General features: G+C 41.2%; 2 protein-coding genes across 4 annotated transcripts in view; one reads left to right on the top strand and one right to left on the bottom strand.

Annotated features, from left to right (window-relative positions):
- LOC143039478 (protein FMC1 homolog) overlaps nt 1-5487 on the top strand; it is a 119981-nt gene extending 114494 nt beyond the window's left edge. Inside the window, exon 3 of the mRNA XM_076209583.1 lies at nt 5297-5487. Within this exon, the coding sequence (XP_076065698.1) occupies nt 5297-5396 (100 nt within the window). The 3' untranslated portion in view covers nt 5397-5487. The remainder of the gene's footprint in view (nt 1-5296) is intronic.
- LOC143039477 (uncharacterized) lies at nt 3485-9247 on the bottom strand. 3 transcript variants are annotated; one of them, XM_076209580.1, is made up of 2 exons: nt 9160-9247; nt 3485-4178 (listed from the first exon to the last, which is right to left on the bottom strand). In XM_076209580.1, the coding sequence occupies exon 2, from the start codon at nt 4097-4099 to the stop codon at nt 3770-3772; it is 330 nt and encodes a 109-aa protein (XP_076065695.1). In that variant the 5' UTR covers nt 4100-4178; nt 9160-9247; the 3' UTR covers nt 3485-3769. The 3 variants fall into 3 exon arrangements, with proteins under 3 accessions (XP_076065695.1, XP_076065696.1, XP_076065693.1); XM_076209581.1 differs by lacking the exon at nt 9160-9247 and adding an exon at nt 9078-9099; XM_076209578.1 differs by lacking the exon at nt 9160-9247 and adding an exon at nt 4599-4689.
- Nucleotides 9248-19852: the final 10605 nt, after the last annotated feature.

The raw sequence follows: 19852 nt of genomic DNA, 5'->3' as shown, positions 1-19852 counted from the left end.
ATTTCATAGGTTTGATTGGAATTCAGCTCACATGGGATTCAGCCCAAAGGGATTTAGCCTAACCTAACCCAACTAACTCATTATTTTTAGTGAATTTAAAAGTGGACTGAATTCCAAGCCCACCTATTTCATATCCTGTTAATTGTTTCCAAATAATTTAGTTGCTTGTGTGAATATGATCATTATCAGAAAAAATAACTACTGTACTCAAAAGTAGCCTAAATCACAATGTATTCATTCATTTATTTATTCATTTATAAATTATGCAATATGCTAAAATTTTCTGTTTCCATTTCAGGATCTGTATCAACAGCTTCAATCCCTTCATCATCGCCTCCACTTGAATTATCTGCAAACCTGACTTCACCATTAAAAAGGTCACTATCAGACTCCTCCACAGGCGCCATTTCTGCTAAATCATTTTCATCTAAAAGAAAGTCATGAACATCTCTGGACAGATTTATCATAAAAACTTCAGTCTCTCAAAAAGAAAATCTCGACAAAGAAGTTGCAAGAATTATATTTGCCACAAATTCACCATTTCATCTTGTTCAGTATCCTCAGTTTCTCAAGATGGTTGAGAACCTGAGGCCAGGTTATATTCCTCCACCCAGAAAAGATATTGCTGATAAGTACTTGGATCTTGTGTATGAAAAGGAATATAAAAAGTGGGCAGATGACCTGAATAATGAAACTGTATGTCTTTCAATTGATGGGTGGTCTAACATCCATAATGAGCCCATAATATGTGTCACTCTAACAACATCCACTGGTCAGATTTATTTAGTTGACACAATAGACACATCAGTGAAACCTCACACTGCTGAATATCTTCTACAACTTGTAGAAAATTCGATCAAGAAGGCTGAACAAGATTTTGGTTGTCACATTGGAAGTGTTGTGACAGACAATGCAGCAAATGTCACCAAGATGAGAAAAGTCTTGAAGGAATCGAGTGAACCTGAGCATACCGTCCTCACATATGGCTTATATCGTTCCTTGTATACTTATGGCAAGTCTATATAACACTGCTCCTTATATTGATATGCTAAAAATGTCCTTTAGCAATCAGATCGCATATCAGATAGCAATCCCACAATATTTAAAATCTATAAAAAAAATCTATTTAAATCAAATACATCTGATTTAAAAAGAAAACTAGATTTTTTATATCCAGGGCGGCCAGGGATGCCCTCCAGTCCAATTGCACATCAGTCAGGCCAACGGTATGGCCGCCACAGGCCTAAATGTCATTAATGGGCAAAAAGGCCCAACTTTGGAGGGCTCTCACCGCCACACCCTTGGTCTCACGATTGTCATGTCTACCTTCATGAGCACCGTATCCGACCCTTTCATTGTGGGACAAGTTTCGACCAAATCGCTGACCTTCGGATTTTCGCTCCAATTGATGGTCACCTCCACCCATTTACCTGCTATGACACCCACAGGTCCAGGGCGGCCAGGGATGCCCTCCAGTCCAATTGCACATCAGTCAGGCCAACGGTATGGCCGCCACAGGCCTAAACGTCATTAATGGGCAAAAAGGCCCAACTTTGGAGGGCTCTCACCGCCACACCCTTGGTCTCACGATTGTCATGTCTACCTTCATGAGCACCGTATCCGACCCTCTCCTTGTGGGACCCCATCCATCCATCCCTATTTTGGTTATCTCCTCAAGTTCACACCATCCTCCTCTGCCATCAATGCCTCTTTTGCTAAACTTTACTCATTCTGTCCATGTGTCCATATTATTCGAATAATCTTTCATCAGCCCTATCTTCAAGCTTCCTTTCCCCCCCTGCTCTCCTCCTCACCTCATTTCTCACTCTAACCATACTTCTCATAGAGTTCATCTCAAAGATGTTTAAGCTTTTCCTTTCTACTTCTCTTAGATTCCAAGTCTCCACCCCTACAGTGTCATTGGTACGATCACCCCTTCATATAATCCTTTCTTTGCATCCATTCCCAGATGCCTTCTTATGACACTTTTTAATCCCCCAAGACATTTACTTGCTTCTCTCGATCTACAGTTTACCTCCATCCCCACTCCATTTCCTTCCATATGTGACCCCAAATACACTTCCTCCGACATTTCTCCTTTAAGACTTACTTCCAACTCACTGCCATCCTCTCCCCTTGTACATCTCATCTTCTATCTTTTCTCCATATTTATCTTCAACTTTCTCCTATCACATACCTTCCTTAATTCCATCACTGTCTTAATCTCTCCTCTGGCCCTTCCACAATCACAGTGTCATCAGCAAAGAGCAACTGGCTCACCTCTCACTTCTCTCCATTTTCTTTAACCATCACTCCTGTGCACATTACCTTCCCATACCACCCCATCCATGTACACATTGAACAGCCATGGGGGATATAACATTGCCTTGACATAGCCCCACCTTTACCTCAAATCACTCACTCTCTTCATTTCTAATTATATCATAGGCTCTACTCCTGACATAAAAACTCCTGACTGACCTAAATAGCTTTTCCCTGATCCCATATATCTTCGATACCTTCCACAGTGCCTTCCTGTGTACCCTGTCATAAGCCCTTCTCCAAATCCATAAAGGCCCCAAAAAACATCCTTACTTTAGTCAAAACCTTCTCACAAATGTTCCTTACTACAAAAATCTGATCCACGCATCCTCTACTTTTGCTAAACCCATACTGCTCTTTACCAACTACCTTCTCTGTTTTCTCATGATCCTCTCCTAATCTGTAGTAGAAATAAAGTTCATTAAATCAATAGCAGTGGTGTGGTGGCTGGTGAATTCATCGCACCTCTAAGCTTTCACACATTACATATGTCCAGCTAGCCATGAGTGATATGTTGCCAGTTTTGTTTCTTTTTTAGTACTATAATTTCATTTTTACTTTCTATATACTGCATGTTATATTTTTCATGTTTTTCTATATAAACTCATGAGTTCATTTGTAGCAGTAAATTTACACACTGATTATATATATGCTAGAAACGGCTATGGAAAGTAGGTAAAGATATATGTCCTGTTATACACAAAGTCACTCAGTGTATGTCTGTCAGTCAGTTTCTCTGTGCTTTGTGAGATATGAAGGAGCTAAAAGACTTGTGTACAAATATTTATTTATTTGTGCTGTAAAGATGATCAGATTACATTTAAGGGTTTTTATTACCTAATGAGATGAGGCTTTAGTGCAGTTCTGTTCCTAAGCAAAAATAATAAGCATATCTTATTTTGATATAATCAATATGCTTTGGGATTTATAGAGATTTTGGATTAAATTTTGCTGTACCTTGAAGAAGCTGTCTACTGTGCTGTGAAGCTGGGTGTTGTCGTTGTTGTTGTTGTCGTTCCCTAGACTGTCTGACCGAGCAGTCCCGTCTCCCCAAGGAATGCCACAGCCGAAAGTGGGTTTTCCCACAAATCCTTTATAGAGTGTATGTTGTGTTGTTTGAGTGCATGATTGTGTATAATGCAGTCTTCCATTATGTGTTACATCCTGGGCAGCTGTTGACAATGCGGTCATCCAAGTGAATGATTCGTCAGAGTAGTCCAAAGCATTTTGAGGACATGATGTCAGCCACTTGTGGTACTGTGGTGCCCATGGAGGGACATTGCACAGTCCCCATGTAGAGCAGAATGGCCATGAATTTGGAGATCTCATGTTCAGTGGTAGAGAAAGTTGTGGCAAGATCTTTTTGAATGGCATAGAGGTTCATTTGATAGGTTTTGTGCTTGATGATCTGTAGGGTAAAGAACCTGTAGAAATACTCCTGGGTGGTCTATACATATGTAGGTGGCTGGTAGTTGCAAGTGGGCAGAGGGGATTGCTGATGTCCTCCTTGCAGGTTGTGGGCCACAGATAAAGGGCAATCTTTTTTCCTGCGTTTGGTCTTGGCTGTGCCCTTACCGATGCCCTTCCTGTTGGCCTCCTCTTCTTCCTCTTCCTCCTGTCGGTTGTCCTCCTCCTCATGGTCCTCCTCCTCAAAGAGTGGTGCAGTACACCACCTCTTGGCAGGAGGCTCGTTGCCGGGGCCTGGGGAACTTGGGTCATGTGAGATGGGCACAAATTGAGAGTCTTCATCATCATCCCTCGCCGCCCAAAGAATCATTGGCACTGATGCTTAGGTCCAGAGGAATTAGTGTAATCTATTAGGCCTTACTCCTGGGGTAAAACATATAACGAGGAAGCTGGAAAGAAAGAGAATAACATTAGAAACTTTGTAATGAACTTATAAAAGGGCATAATTTTCCCCTGGACAATGAATTCCAATAAAAACTGGCCATAAGTCCCCCATGAAAAATTCAGCAAAATTTGGGCATAGGTTCACCATGAACAATGTCTAAAATCAAAATGATTGGTTACATGGAGCTTTAAATATTAAAAGTTGTATGTAAACAATAATTGATTTTATCCCTTACTAAGCCAAGGGATCATATTTAATCAACTGGCCATTTCAAAAACAATAGACTACCAGGCACATGTTAAAAAATTTTCACCCCTATTTTCACTCCTGTTTTTTTACAAAATTCTGCCTTTCCTATGCAAATGACACATCAGGTTAAAGTTTAACTATTCAACTGTATCATATCAGGGTATCATCTACTTACATTATGAAAGGGGGAAGAGGCCATGGGCGCTAGGACAACAACTGGAAAAAAAATCCTTCATTGTGTCTAGAGAGTAATTGAGTTTCGTGTCCCAGGCCAGCCAATGAGAGAGGCGAGGAGGCTGTGACGTCACCCTGACTGGTAGCCAGAGACATAGTGATTGGCTCAGGATTGATGACATATTGGTTTACTCTAAATGAGACGCAGTGGGCACAATTTTCAAAATCTGTTAATGGTTATATATGGTCACTCACTTTGTAAAGGGTTAATAAAGTATTGAATTTTTTTTTTCAGCTACAAATATAAAATTAGGGTTTTACAGTACTAGAGTTATGAATAACTCAAGTTTTAAACATTGCAAGATATTTGAAAATTGGCTGGTACAAGACAATGGTTGAGACTAAAATTGGTTGATATATGTAGGATGGGAGTAATTTGAGTATTTCTACATTTAGAGGAGTCAAAGTCAGAGGTTTTGATTATCAACTCCACAGCCCCGAGTTTTACAATTGATTTTGGAACTGCCATTACTTTTTCCACTGGATTGATTTGTAATAATGTAAAAATGTATACAAAAAATTATACAGATAGCCCACTGTAGAACTAGCATATACCCTGAAGGAATTAATTTGGCTTGGTAATGTCACTTTGACCTAATTGTATGTCAGTTTTATTGATTGTTTTTTCTTTCTTTCCAGATATCTTACACTTTACAAAGAATATCATGGGCAAGGAGAAAGGACAGTTGAAGAAACCTGCAAGATGGTTGGTTTCAAGACTCCCAATGACCCTGATTGAAATTTTGGGTCAAGGTCTATGTCACTGTACTTGGTGAACACATTAGAATTTGAATTACAAAAGACTAGCAAGGATTTTTGTAAGTAATGTCTGAAGCTGTGTATGACTATAGTACTCAGTAGTGTTAATAAATGTATTTTTCAACAAGTTATGCTTATTTTCATGGTTTTCTGTAAGGTGTTAAGAAATTGCAGCATTGAGTGGTGGCTACAGGGTAGTAAAAAGATGGACCCCACAGGCATGATGTCCCCTGAGAGAAACCATTCACTAGCCATCTGTCTAGGAAACCTAAGGGAAAAAAAAAGACAATAACACCCTACCTTATGGGGGTACCTAGTCTCTGGAACAGGCCTTATGTTCACATGCATTTTAAGAACACTCCAACTCCCATCCTTTACATTATGTTCAGGAGAGCAGCTCACAGGCACCTGCATTGTCTCATCTTCAGCAAGCTAGCAGCATCAGAGCAGAGTTAGGCCTTGACATATGCCCTAAATACACATGACCCTTCACATATGCACAAACACCTTTCCACAGCAACATCTGCCACTCTTGACTCCACTTAGAAATGTGTGCCAGGGTTGTGTAATGTCACCTTGGTTGTTCAACATGCATAGGTATGGGATGATGTGAAAGATAAACATCCATCCATGTCATTCTTGGCCTTTCCCTGAGGTTTACAACTCTGCCTTCTCTCTTTTTTTTTTATTTTTTTTTACTCATTCTCTCCAGTATCCCTTCATGGTCCCTATCTGACAGCTCCCTCTCCACCCAAACTCTCCTCTTGACCCCATTTCTCATGCTATCCATCTTTGTAACCCTACTATACTTTCAAACACTTCATTTCCAACCTATTTAAATTTGTCATTTCTGGCTCCCTTAAATTGTACCCTTTATATAGTCTTCTCTTTGAATCCATCCCTAGATACCTAGTTTTCATTACGCTTTTCCCAAAAACATTGACTTGCTTCCCTCACTCAACAGTTGACCTCCCACTATTCCCACCTATGTGTGACCCTTAATACTTAAGCTAACCTCTCTCCATATAGATTTGCCTGACACTGCAACCCTGACCTCTTGTATATCTCATAACCTTGCTTTTACCCACATTTACTTTCGGTTTCTTCCTATCATACCTTCCCAAACTCTGTAACTGCCTTAGACCCTCTGACCCAGCCACAAGTGAGGCAGCATCAATAAACAATTGACTCACCTACTTCTGTGAACCCTCACAAACCATTTCCAATCCCCTGCCCATCACCCTTGCATTGACCAACCCTGGTGCAGCCCCTTCTCAGACCGCTCCCACCAATCCCAACCCTAATACAAGCTCTGATACTGATGCAAAAGCTTTTGACAGCACTTAAGAGGTTTTCCTTTGTCCCATGTATCTGTATTTCCTCTCAAAAAGCCTTGCTGTCAAACCTATAACAGGCCAGAAAGCATGACGTTTCTTAAATGTGCCTTTCTACCAAAATGTTATGCACCCTCCATCTTTCACCCACACTGTTTCTCACCAGTTCTCTCTGATCCTCTCCTAATCATCTCAGTTAAGATCCTCCCATGTGCCTTTCCAAGTACACTCAATAAAGTGGTCCCTCTAAATGTACCACATTCCCATTTTCCCCTTTTCCCTATATGATGCAGAAGCCCTTTAGTGGAAAGCACATTGTTGTGGTGAGGGAATGTATCCATATACCACTAATACATATTACAATATATCACATGCCTGACACTTGATCCATATGTATGCAAGGTACCTAACAGACACTGGCCCTTTTGCAATGCCTCTAATCTTGCTGACATCCACATTTATAAATTGTAAAGATCAGACTCAGACATACAACATAATGACACCACCGCCCAACAAAATGTTACTGAAAAAAGTACATAGTGTCACCAGATTAATCATTTCCTTATACATACCAAAGTACATAATTATAACTCCAATCCCTACATCATGTCAAGGCACATCTACTGATAACCAGACACTTAAAGTACAACTAGCACAAATACTATTGTATAAATTCCAAACCTATGATCTAACTGTAAACTTGACACCAGACATGCAAAGATAGGCATATTCACATATATATGCGGCGACTGTGTCACATACACACACACAACTCTCCCCTAGAGAGCAAAGAACTCTCTCCCTTATGGGGAGTACACGGAGACTCTTCCCAAAGGGGATTACATCCCCATGCTGTAAGTATCTCTTGACTTCACTAAAGCAAGAAAATCCGAAGAGGCTTTATGTTCCCTGCCATTGGTGTAACCTTTCACAGGTTACAGGAGCTTCAGTGTCTATGACCTGACGAGCAAGGCTAGAGAGGGCGTCGGCCCTTGCTCTGCTATACTAGCAAAATCACGAGTGACCAGATGAAATAGTTCCTGGAATTGGCCTGCCATTACAGGGCAACAGGCCCGAGCGGTGTCCACGTGGAATGTACATGAGCCCTGGTAGGTAGCCCTCGACCTGTGGGTCAGATGGTAGCCCAATCGGGGCAGGTGACCAAAATGAAAAAATCCAAAAGGGATCCACACATTTTGCCCAAAATGGGCAGGTCGCCGATTTGGCCCAAATTGACCTCGGAGGGAGACAGTCGGGCACAGTGTACCGTCAGGTTGACGCAAGGAGCTTGGGCCCAAGGACCTATGTGTAGCGACCATCCAAATTTGACCCTTTCCTCTGATTTTTCACATTTCCGCCTCTGGCGCCAGGGTCAAATTTCGATGGTCGATACTTAGCAGGTGACCAAAATGACACAACATCCAAAAAAATTCAAAGGATTAACCCCATGAATTTAGCCGAAAATCCCAAGGTGAACGATTTGGTCCAAACTTGCCCCATAGGAAGAGAGTCGGACACAATGCACAGCAAGGTACACATGAGCAGCCTCAGCCTAAAGGCGTTGCGGTGACACCCCTCCAAATTTGGACCTTTTCACCCAGTATTCACTTTTGTGCCTGTGGCATTAATACCGTTGGCTTGGGAGGTGTCAAATTGGACTCTTATCACCTTTTGGCCTCTGGCACCCATACCCTTGGCCTGAGTGGTGTCAAATCGAACTCCACGGCAGCCGTAGCCGTCCACGACCTGTGGGAGAGATGGTGGGTAAATCAGAGCATATGACCAAAATGATCCAAAATCCAAAAAATCTCAAAGGACCCCATGAACTTAACCAAAAATTCGAAGGTCACCGATTTGGTCCAAAATTGCCCCACAGGGAGAGAGTCGGTCAAACTGCACACCAAGGTAAACATGAGTAGCCTGAGTCCAAGGGCGTGGCAGTGGCACCCCTCCAAATTTGGGCCTTTTCACCCAGTAATCACCTTTTGGCCTCTGGCACCCATACCGTTGGCCTGAGTGGTGTCAAATTGGACTCCACGGCAGCCCTAGCCGCCCTCAACCTGTGGGTGAGATGGCGGGAAAATCGGAGCAAGTGACCAAAATGACCCCATGAATTTAGCCGAAAATTCGAAGGTGACTGATTTGGTCCAAACTTGCCCCACAGGGAGAGAATCGGTCAAAGTGCACAGCAAGGTAAACATCAGCAGCCTGAGTCCAAGGGCGTGGCAGTGGCGTATCTTATTTGTCAGACATTACGTACACAACCACACACAGAAAGAAGTATACACGGAGGCACATTGCTCCTTATTATAGTATATATTAAATACCTCGGCTTACAACTAAGTGTCCACAAGGGCCTACATTATCTAGCTACATGCAATGCATCGTACCAACCAGAATAAACGTTACCTATAGAGTCTAATTGTTAATTATTAATTGAACACAAAGTGAAATGATTATCCAACAAACACATCCTTTTTTGAAAACAGGACGATTCTATAAATGGCTAGCGACATCTGGCAACTTCTTTTTATTCTATGAAGAGTACTTTCAAAATCGCTATATATTACAAAAGGATGTTCTATCTTTTTAAAGAATGATCTAAAAACAATAGGTCCCTCTACAACCTCCATTCGTACAGGTTTATGGACTGAACATTCAGGTTCATGTTTATCAAGTACCTCCTTCTTTCAGAAGGGATGCAGACAGTATGAACAAGGGAAAACTCGTCCATTATGACTTTTATTAATAAATGGGCTCAAATCTTGCACCGATACATAGTGGTTATTTTCTTCCTCGGATATATAGAGAAGGTTTACATCTTGATCTTTTTTCACTTTTGTAATTCTTCAAGGATACAGGCTTTTATTTTCATCATTATCAAAGGCAAAGACACTGACGCTGATGGGATTCTTGTTTTGAAATATGGTGATCTTATCTAATTTGACTGGGAATTCTGTTGCACTCCAATGGTAATTTTGAGCAGCAGCCTTAACTGTCTTACTAATTCTCTCTTTGTCCTTTTCATGCAAGCAATGTGACCGGGCAATGCACCACTTGAAAGACTCTTGATCCTCATTTTTAATATTCACTAGTTTATATTTGGCCTTTTGATATTTATTAGGAAGTTTCATATAACTAGACCCTTTCAATACTTCGTATTTTGCTATTTTGATTTCAAAATTGAGAAGCTTGTCAATTATCCAAGCTGAGCCCTCTCTTGTAGATTGATCCATTTTTTTTCCTTCTAATTGACCAATCATATCTAGCACTACACTTTTTATTTCTGAAAGATCTGTGATGGGCTTCATCTCGCCACTGTTGATCCAGGGCTCTTGAATTGATCTGCTCCCATCTCCTAACTTCTTGTAGAAGCGAACTTTGAGACAAAGAGAAATTTTCAAACCTTTCCAATTGTGCTCTTTGACTCTGTTCTCTATAACATCCACCATACTCATGATAATTTTTTTTGGATCAATTGTACTAATATCGGAATAACAATAAACTCGTACTTGACCTGCACAACCTTCCCGACTATCATCGTATTTACATGTAATTTTAGATATCAGGTTCTGAAATTTTTTGTTTTGTTTTTTGTTTTTTGTTTCACTGTGCCTTTTGAGGTTTGAGACTTCAATGTTACATATCTGACATTTTGGTTTTGATTTCTTTGGAATATCTTGGGGGTTAACCTTGTAGTAATGTTTCTTAGATTTTTCATGTCTTAAAGGGTTAAAAATGGTCTTGTTACAAATTTGGCAATGAAATTTTCCCTCCTTATTGAACCTATTGTAATTAGGATTGAACCGTTTCTTGTGATACACTGATTTTTCATGTCTTAAAGGGTTAAAAATAATTTGCTCACAAATTTGGCAATGAAATTTTCTCTCTTGATTGTAATTAGGATGTAACCGTTTGTTGTGATAGACTGATTTCTCATGTCTTAAAGGGTTCAAAATGGTCTTGTTATAAATTTGACAATGGAATTTGATACATACTGGTTTTTTATGATTTCATGATGGTATTTGGGTTGATATATGTATCCATTTGTATATATATAATTTTCTTGAAATCCTTTTTTGTTTGTAAATGGTAACTTTTTTGGGTGACCTGTGTAAGATATAGTTACCCATTGACTAATGAAAGAAAATGAGTGAGATAATACGTCATGTTCAAGCTGGATGTAAGGAAATGATAGTGGCAAAGTGCTATAGAACTTGGGTTCGATTCCCATACTGGGTACAAATGTTTTTGATTAATGTATGAGTGGAGGGGGAAAAATAGGAGGAGATGAATAAATTGGAGGAGAAGAAGGAGGAGATGAATAAATTGAAGGAGACGGTTGCAAAAATTGATCTGGAGTGAAATTACAGAGAAGTTATTGTTAATTTTGTAGCATTGTATTAAGTTCCAGATATACTTTAGATTGGGCACCCATGGCCAAGCGGACTAAGACTGGACCTATTAAGCCCAATGGTCCGAGTTCGAATCTGCAACGAGGTGCCCCCTCGAGGGGTTATCTAAGTTTGAAACTGGTTTGGAATTGCCGAGTGCGCATTAAGCAATTGTATAACACCAGGTTCAGGCGTGGATGACTAATAATACCAACCACATGCTATCCTTCTCCCCCAATTCAATACACATCCGACAGGCCATGCATATGACTATGGATTATTGTCGGGTGGCTGGGTATAAGGAATTGAGGTGCACTGTGACCCCTTCTGAAGGTGGAAGCGGGTTGAAGATGTGCAGTCGGAGAGGGTAGTATGGAGGCATGGGGCGCTTTTACTTGGCTTTTGATTGCAGTTAGATTTTGTGTTTGAATGTAAGGTCGATATATTAAAGTACGATTTGATGGTTGAATGTAACCATGATATAAGGAGATTTTGGTGGTTGAGAGATGGTTAAAATGTGAAATGCGCTGCTACTCTCCTTTTGATACTACTTGGGTGAATAGGCCCAATTTTGGAGGGCTGTCACCGCCACACCCTTGGTCTGAGACTTCTGATGTCTACGTTGATGTGCAATGTATCCGTCTCTCTCCTTGTGGGACAAGTTTAGATAAAATCGGTGGCATTGGGATTTTGGGTGAAATTGATGTCATTATGGTCACCTGCAGCGATTTATCCGCTATGACACCCACAGGTCGAGGGTGGGCCTTTTGAGGTTTATGCCAGTGGGAGGGCTAGGGTGTGGGTGACTGGTGTGGGATTGCAGTGGAGGGCATGGCAGGGCCCCCCGGACCTGTGGGTGTGATAGCGGGTAAATGGGTGGAGGTGACCAAAATGACCCAAAACGTAAAAAAACTGCAAGGGGGTACCCCATGGAATTTAGGGTGAAATCCGAGGGTGAGCGATTGGGTGCAAAGTTTTGCCACAAGTAGAGAGTGGGATAGGCTGCACATGACCGTTGAGAGCGGAATGGTGAGACCAAGGGTGTGGCCGTGAGAGCCATGGAAAGTTCCGCCAAATGACGTTTATGCCAGTGGGAGGGCTAGGGTGTGGGTGACTGGTGTGGGATTGCAGTGGAGGGCATGGCAGGGCCCCCCGGACCTGTGGGTGTGATAGCGGGTAAATGGGTGGAGGTGACCAAAATGACCCAAAACGTAAAAAAACTGCAAGGGGGTACCCCATGGAATTTAGGGTGAAATCCGAGGGTGAGCGATTGGGTGCAAAGTTTTGCCACAAGTAGAGAGTGGGATAGGCTGCACATGACCGTTGAGAGCGGAATGGTGAGACCAAGGGTGTGGCCGTGAGAGCCATGGAAAGTTCCGCCAAATGACGTTTATGCCAGTGGGAGGGCTAGGGTGTGGGTGACTGGTGTGGGATTGCAGTGGAGGGCATGGCAGGGCCCCCCGGACCTGTGGGTGTGATAGCGGGTAAATGGGTGGAGGTGACCAAAATGACCCAAAACGTAAAAAAACTGCAAGGGGGGGTGAAATCCGAGGGTGAGCGATTGGGTGCAAAGTTTTGCCACAAGTAGAGAGTGGGATAGGCTGCACATGACCGTTGAGAGCGGAATGGTGAGACCAAGGGTGTGGCCGTGAGAGCCATGGAAAGTTCCGCCAAATGACGTTTATGCCTGTGGGAGGGCTAGGGTGTGGGTGACTGGTGTGGGATTGCAGTGGAGGGCATGGCAGGCCTTGCCGGACCTGTGGGTGTGATAGCGGGTAAATCGGTGGAGGTGACCAAAATGACCCAAAACGTAAAAAAACTCAAAGGGTGGAGGGCATGCCAGGGCCCCCCGGACCTGTGGGTGTGATAGCGGGTAAATCGGTGGTGACCAAAATGACCCAAAACGTAAAAAAACTCAAAGGGGGTACCGTTGAGAGCGGAATGGTGAGACCAAGGGTGTGGCCGTCAGAGCCATGGAAAGTTCCGCCAAATGACGTTTATGCCTGGAAAAGGGTGTGACAGGAACAATGAAAAATTATATTTACGAAAATAAACATATATTGAATTTAACTGAACACTATCACATATCAAAACAAAAAGACAAGGTCTGCTCGACAGGGAGCCAGAATGAACACTACTGCCCCGGCGCCCTGGGACCTGTCACGACGATTTGGCGAGTGAACCAGACTGGTGGTTCCAAAATAGTTTAAACAATTTATATTGGACAAGAGTCCTTGGAACACATATATATAATTACAGTTAATTTTGTTATATTTATACATATAATACTGGATGTTTACATAGGTAATAAATATGTATACATAATTGTGTACATATACGTACGTGTACATGCGATTGCATATCTACACACGCCCACGAGCCGTTGACCAATATATCGCTCGGCCACACCTCGAAATGTCCTCATTGAGGAACAAGAATACAATACAATTTTGGGCATGGCTAGAGAAACACATACTTAAACACATTACATATGAAAATTATTTAACTCGGAAATACAAAACTGTACATAAAATTTAAACAAGTAAATTAATAGAACAAAACAAAACATACTATACAAAATAGAGTAACTGTACATAGGATATCACACAGGGAAAATAACACAAACACAATACACAAAATAAGAAATTAATTAACTGGCGCCAGTAAAAATTAATGCAATTTCCGGACGTCCGGGACATACACAATACAAAGATACATAAGTCTACAAAAATACAAAAATAGAGATACAAAGACACATAAGAATTGGATACAAGAAATGGTAAACAACACAAACAATGCTTAAAGCATCTTAATTTACATTGTTTTCATACAGCTAAGGCACAGGGCCCGTGGATCTTAAATTGTAAGTATGGGCAGGTTGTACAGAATTGGGCCCAGGAGGTGGTACAGCAAATGCAGGTATGGCCACCTTGGTTTTCTTTAAGTTGTCAGGATGTACCGTTTCCGACAAGTTACGTGAAGGGTTAAAAATTATGTATTTGTTCTGGTGCAACTTCTGAGTTACAAGAAATGGGCCTGAAAATTTATGTGCGAGCTTGCTTTTTCGCTCAGGTTGTAATTTAAACACTGTATCGCCTACTTTGAGGGATACGGGTGTGGCTTTGGTCTGGTGCTTTTGAACCATTTGTGAACGAGAGACTTGCAACTTGTCTCGTACAGAAGCATAGATTGATTGAAGAATTTTGCATTGTACCTGCGCGTAATCTTCAATATTATAAACTGGGCATTGTGTATTATGTAAAAGATCATATGGAAACCTTTTCTCAGAACCATAAATTATGTAATGAGGGGTCTTACCTGTAGATTCATTTATGGTGCTGTTAATACAGGCACCAATATGGGGGAGCCAATCTTCCCATGACTCCTGTAAGTCACTATAGAAATGCCTCAGGACGTCAAGAATCTTTTTGTTGGTCCTCTCAACCAGCCCATTAGAGGAAGGGTGATAAGCAGTAATGAAGGTTTGTTTGATGTTATACTGCTGGCAAATTTTGGCCATTATTTCATTCTTAAACTCAGTGCCAATGTCACTGAGTAATACTGAAGGGGTAGTGTAAGGGCAGAAAACATGCGTTACCAAAGCATGGGCAACAGCTGGAGCAGATTTACTACGTAAAGGAGCCAAAATCACAAAACGGCTGAAGTGATCTACGCATACTAGAACATACATAGAGCCTTGAGTACTACAGGGTAGTTGTAGAAGATCTATTGCTATTGTCTCGAAAGGACGAGACGGAATAGGATACTCTAAGATAGGGGCAGTTTGCGTGTAGCCTTTGTTCAAAGCACAAGACTTACACTTGGCAACATGAGTGGTAATGTCGAGGCGCATCTTGGGCCAGTAATATTTCTTGCGAGCCATAGCCAGGCTTTTGTCACGGCCTGGGTGGCCAGCTTGAGGGGAATCATGAACAAGAGATAAAACTATAGGAACTAGTGACTCAGGAATCACTAGTTGTGTAACATCTTGCTCATACACTTTCACTTTACGAGTAAGAACGTTGTCCTCAAGTGAAAATTGTGATAATGGTACTGGTATCTTCAGGTGGATGTTATCACCCAATTCCAAGGCATATATAACAGCAGACCATACAAGGTCCTGATGTTGAGCTTCTGCTAATTCTTGTAAGTTAAAATTATGTACTCTTTGAATAGCAGCAATTGGTAATTGTCGTGAAAGAGCATCGGCAACATGATTTGCTTTGCCTTGGATATGTTTCATTACTGGATTAAATTCTTCTATGGTTAGAAACCATCTGGCTAGGCGGCCTGAAAGATTTTTGCCTTTGAAAAGTTGTGTGACAGCCATATGGTCTGTGTAAATGGTAATTGGATATCCAAAGATGATATCACGAAAATGTCGTAATGACCATACAACTGCTAAAGCTTCTAAATGAGTTGCCGAATAGCGGGACTCAGCAGAATTGAGTTTTCGGCTGGCATAGGCTATGACATGTGAATGTCGACCATCAATTTGCTGCATAAGCACAGCACCAACACCTGAGCCAGAAGCATCTGTACAAATAATAAAAGGTAGACTATAGTCAGGAAAAGCTAGTACAGGTGCATTAGTAAGAGCATGTTTTAAGGAGTCAAAACTGTTTTGGTGTTCTTCCTGCCACTTGAAGGAAGCATCCTTCTTAAGGAGGCGTGTGAGTGGAGATGCTATGGAAGCAAAGTCCTTTACAAAGGCACGGTAATATCCTGCTAACCCTAGGAAGAAACGTACCTGTTCAACAGTCTTAGGTATAGGGAAGTTTTTAACAGCTCTAACCTTTTCATCTGTGGTATGGATACCATTTTTGTCAACTACATGAACTAGAAATTGAATGCTTGCTTTGAAGAAGGAACATTTGGGAAGGTTAAGTTTGAGTCCTGCTTCAGCAAACCTTTGCAATACTAAGGACAACTTTTGGAAATGGTTTTCTATATCCTTAGAGACTAGGATGAGGTCGTCTAGATAAATAAAGAGACCATCACCTATGAGACCATGAAAGATAGAGTTGACAAGACGTTGGCAGGTCAATGGAGCATTTCGCAAACCCATTGGACAACGGAGCCATTCATAGTGGCCTGATGGAGTTGAGAAGGCTGTCACTTTACGTGACTGTTCTTCTAAGGGTATCTGCCAGAAACCTGCTTTTAAATCTAAGGTGGTAAACACAGTGTTACCTGAACCGATGGATTGTAGCAGATCACTTAACACAGGCAGAGGGTAATGGTCAGGGACAGTAATGTCATTTACCTTTCTGTAGTCTATCACAGGACGAAACGACCCATCCTTCTTGGGTACAAGAAGGAGCGGAGAATTCCATTCAGAATGGGATTCTGTAATGACACCTTCTTTCAAAAGTTCGTCGACTAAAGATTGTGCGATGAGACGACGAGAATGGGGCAACCTGTAAGAGGGCACATAAACTGGACGTGTTCCCGCTTTAAGATCAATCCTATGGGTAACACGATCTGTAACACCTAATGGTTCACCAGGCAGGGCTAAAGCCTGCCGCTTTGCTACTAGTAATTCAAGAAGACGTGGTGTTACTTCTGGAAAGTCAGTATGTCCTACATACGTTGCATATTGAGAAGCTAGATGAGAATTGCCATTTGTAACATTAGTGGATTGAACGGCAGCTGCTATAATAGGAGGAGAGTTCTGAAAGGTGTCGACCTCGACAATTTCAAAAGATCCAAGGTTAATACCAGCAGAGAGTGTAAAGGGAACACCAGTGACATTAGTAACTAATGCAATAGTGGTATGATCCTGACCAACAGTGGATAGAGTACCTTCTAGTGCGAGACGTTTGAGACGCACAGAGTTAGGTAGAGAAAGGACATCAGAGCCAATTGGAGCATCTGAAATTTGCACTGGAATTCTTATGGCAGTAGAGGGTTTTATGTGATGATCACCAATAACAACAGCTGCACAGGAAAGTTTTGAAGAATTTAAGGGTGCTGGAACTTTGCACGATAGCTGTGAAGAGTCACTAGTGGGAAAAGTTGATAACTGTTTAGACTGAACGTAGGCGGGTGAAACACATATGGAGACAGGGTTGTCCATTGCCATAAGAATTGTGTTCTCTAAGCTCACCTTACGCTGTTGAGGGGATATGTTTATGTTGTACTTTGCTAGAGTATCCAAACCTAAAAGGCAATCACATTTGAGAGCAAAGTTGGAAACCACCACAAAATCAACAGAAATAACCTTGGTAGAAGTAGAAAATTTGAGAGGAATAGTAGCTGTGCCATGAATAGGTAATGTAGAGCCTTGGACAGTTTGTATCGTGTCACAAGAAGGAGAAAGTGGAACTCGATAAAGCTCTTTGATAATATTGTATGTAGTGTGGCTCATGATGCTAATTTCTGCTCCAGTGTCTATGACTACTGAAAGAGGTGATTTACGCATGTAGCACTGGAAAGTAAGAAGTGAAGAACTAGTAGCTGTTAAGGGGAGAACTTTCAGAGGAGTCATTGTTACGTTTTGGGATTTGGAAATAGGCGCTGTTGAAAATGGGACTGAGTAGGGGCAGAGGCAACAGTATCTGCTCTAAGTTTCTTGATCCTGAAGCATTGTTCTGAAGTGTGACCACAGGATCCATGGACAAGACAGTCTTTAGGAAGGTGTTGTAGGGACATTTGTGAGAGATCCTGAGGAAGGTGAGAAAGGGGCGTATAGGAATTTCTTTGTTTCCGTGAATTGTGCTGCATTTGGGGAGGGGAGGGTCTGTGAGAGTCTAAGGGAGAAAATTTTGTAGATTGGCGTTCATGACGCTTACGAAGGAAACAACGGTTATAAGTATGTCCTTGTTTGTGACAGTATGCACATGACATGATAGAATCTTCAGAAGAGATACTCTGAGAGTGTGTTGAAAACATGTTAGAACTTGGGGGTGAAGGTAGAGAATGTACTTCAGAAGATTGTTGGTTGTGGACTACTTGGGCTAATGTAGCAAGACGTGGCATTTCTTTTAATTTCTTAGAAAGCCTTGTTGCATAATGAAGGAGAGTTTCATCCTTTGTATAATCTAAGGAAGAAGCGATTCTACGCTCGTGTGGAGTTAGAAATAACATAAATAATAAATATTCTAAGACAAGTTGAGATCTGGTCACTGAAATGTTGTCATTTTCTATCCATTGTAATTGTTTCAAACTGGCTATGGCTTCGGTAACAAAGGTGCTAGATTTTGCCTGTGAGCGCATGAAATTTAACGTTCCGTGACTCACAGTTAGCTGCTCTGCCAGCTTGAAACACCATTGAAATCCTTCTTCTCTACCTGTGTCCCCATACAACTGAAGGAAATTTGTTTTGAATTTATTGTAATCATGGTTAAGTTCAATGGGGTTGAGACAGCTAGCTGACAGCATTTCAGAGGCTAATGAATTGGGGGTAATCTGGGAGCGTATGAACGAGATACGTTCCTTATCCGTGGTAATGTTGGATGATATAATAGCATCCTCGCACATACGAATAAAGAGAGATGCTGTATAAGAAGAATCATTTCCATCGAAAGTCTGTATGGCAGGTTTCTGATGGATGAGATTTAATACGGGTATTTGTGTTACCTGGGATGTTGCAAGTTGATCAGAAGTTGAATCAGATGTTGAATCAGATGGCTCATTGGCCTTGGAACGTGTTGCCTGAGCCATGATGGAGAACGCTGTGTACAACAGTCTAAAAGAAATAATTTTTTTAAGCCACCAGCCACACCCGTAAGAAAATTGTATGTAAAAATGAAAATTGTTTATCAAATGTAAAGAACAATTAAGTACTATTAATACAATATTAATTTTACAATAAGTTAACATGGAATGTTGGGAAAATAAGAGGTAGCAATATAGCTTTTAGAGCGAAAGGCTACTCGGAACCTTGCACATGGGTTTGAACCTTATAGATAACCATCCAGGTTACTAGGTGGTCTAGGCGACGTGACTAGTGTTGAATCTGCTGGATGATTCACTGGGGAACTAGTGTTATAGGCGTAAGGGTCCGATGGGGCGTAGATTGTTAGCTACGGCTATTACACAGGAGCAGGTCGCCGGCAGCTTGTCCGTCGGATTCACCATTAACAGCTATTGCAGGGACTAGAAGTTTATAGTTTTTGCACTGTTAATTTAGTTGACGAAGGACTGTCACATTAATTGAAAAAAACTGTATCCCTGAAATTAAAGAGGTAGGGAAAAACACGACAAACAGAAAACACACGCACATCGAACTAGGTCGGCCTTTAAGTTTTTCAAATTTGTCTTTTGTTCGTAAAACTATATAGTCTTTCACAAAGTTTTTACAATTTCGCTGCCACCATAATATGTGACAGGAACAATGAAAAATTATATTTACGAAAATAAACATATATTAAATTTCACTGAACACTATCACATATCAAAACAAAAAGACAAGGTCTGCTCGACAGGGAGCCAGAATGAACACTACTGCAGTGTTTCCGTGATTCCTCAAAACACAATGACGTCAGGATTCCTCACGTTTTCTATGTGAGAGGCATTCAAAGAAAACATATGTTTAAAGATAAACTTCTGTATTTTAATTCCCATCCATAAATGTTTTTAAAACAAACATTATTTACATTTCCTTAGCCGTAATATTAATGGCGTCAGTTCTTCGTTCTATTTTGTTCTCGTTATTTGACAAGTCATCGTTATGTTATATTTATTAATTTCCTCATATTTTTGTA

This window comes from Oratosquilla oratoria, chromosome 26, assembly GCF_046742065.1.
Source record: "Oratosquilla oratoria isolate Oo_2021 chromosome 26, ASM4674206v1, whole genome shotgun sequence".
NCBI lineage: Eukaryota > Metazoa > Arthropoda > Malacostraca > Stomatopoda > Squillidae > Oratosquilla > Oratosquilla oratoria.
This window is presented reverse-complemented; position numbering and strand designations above follow the sequence as displayed.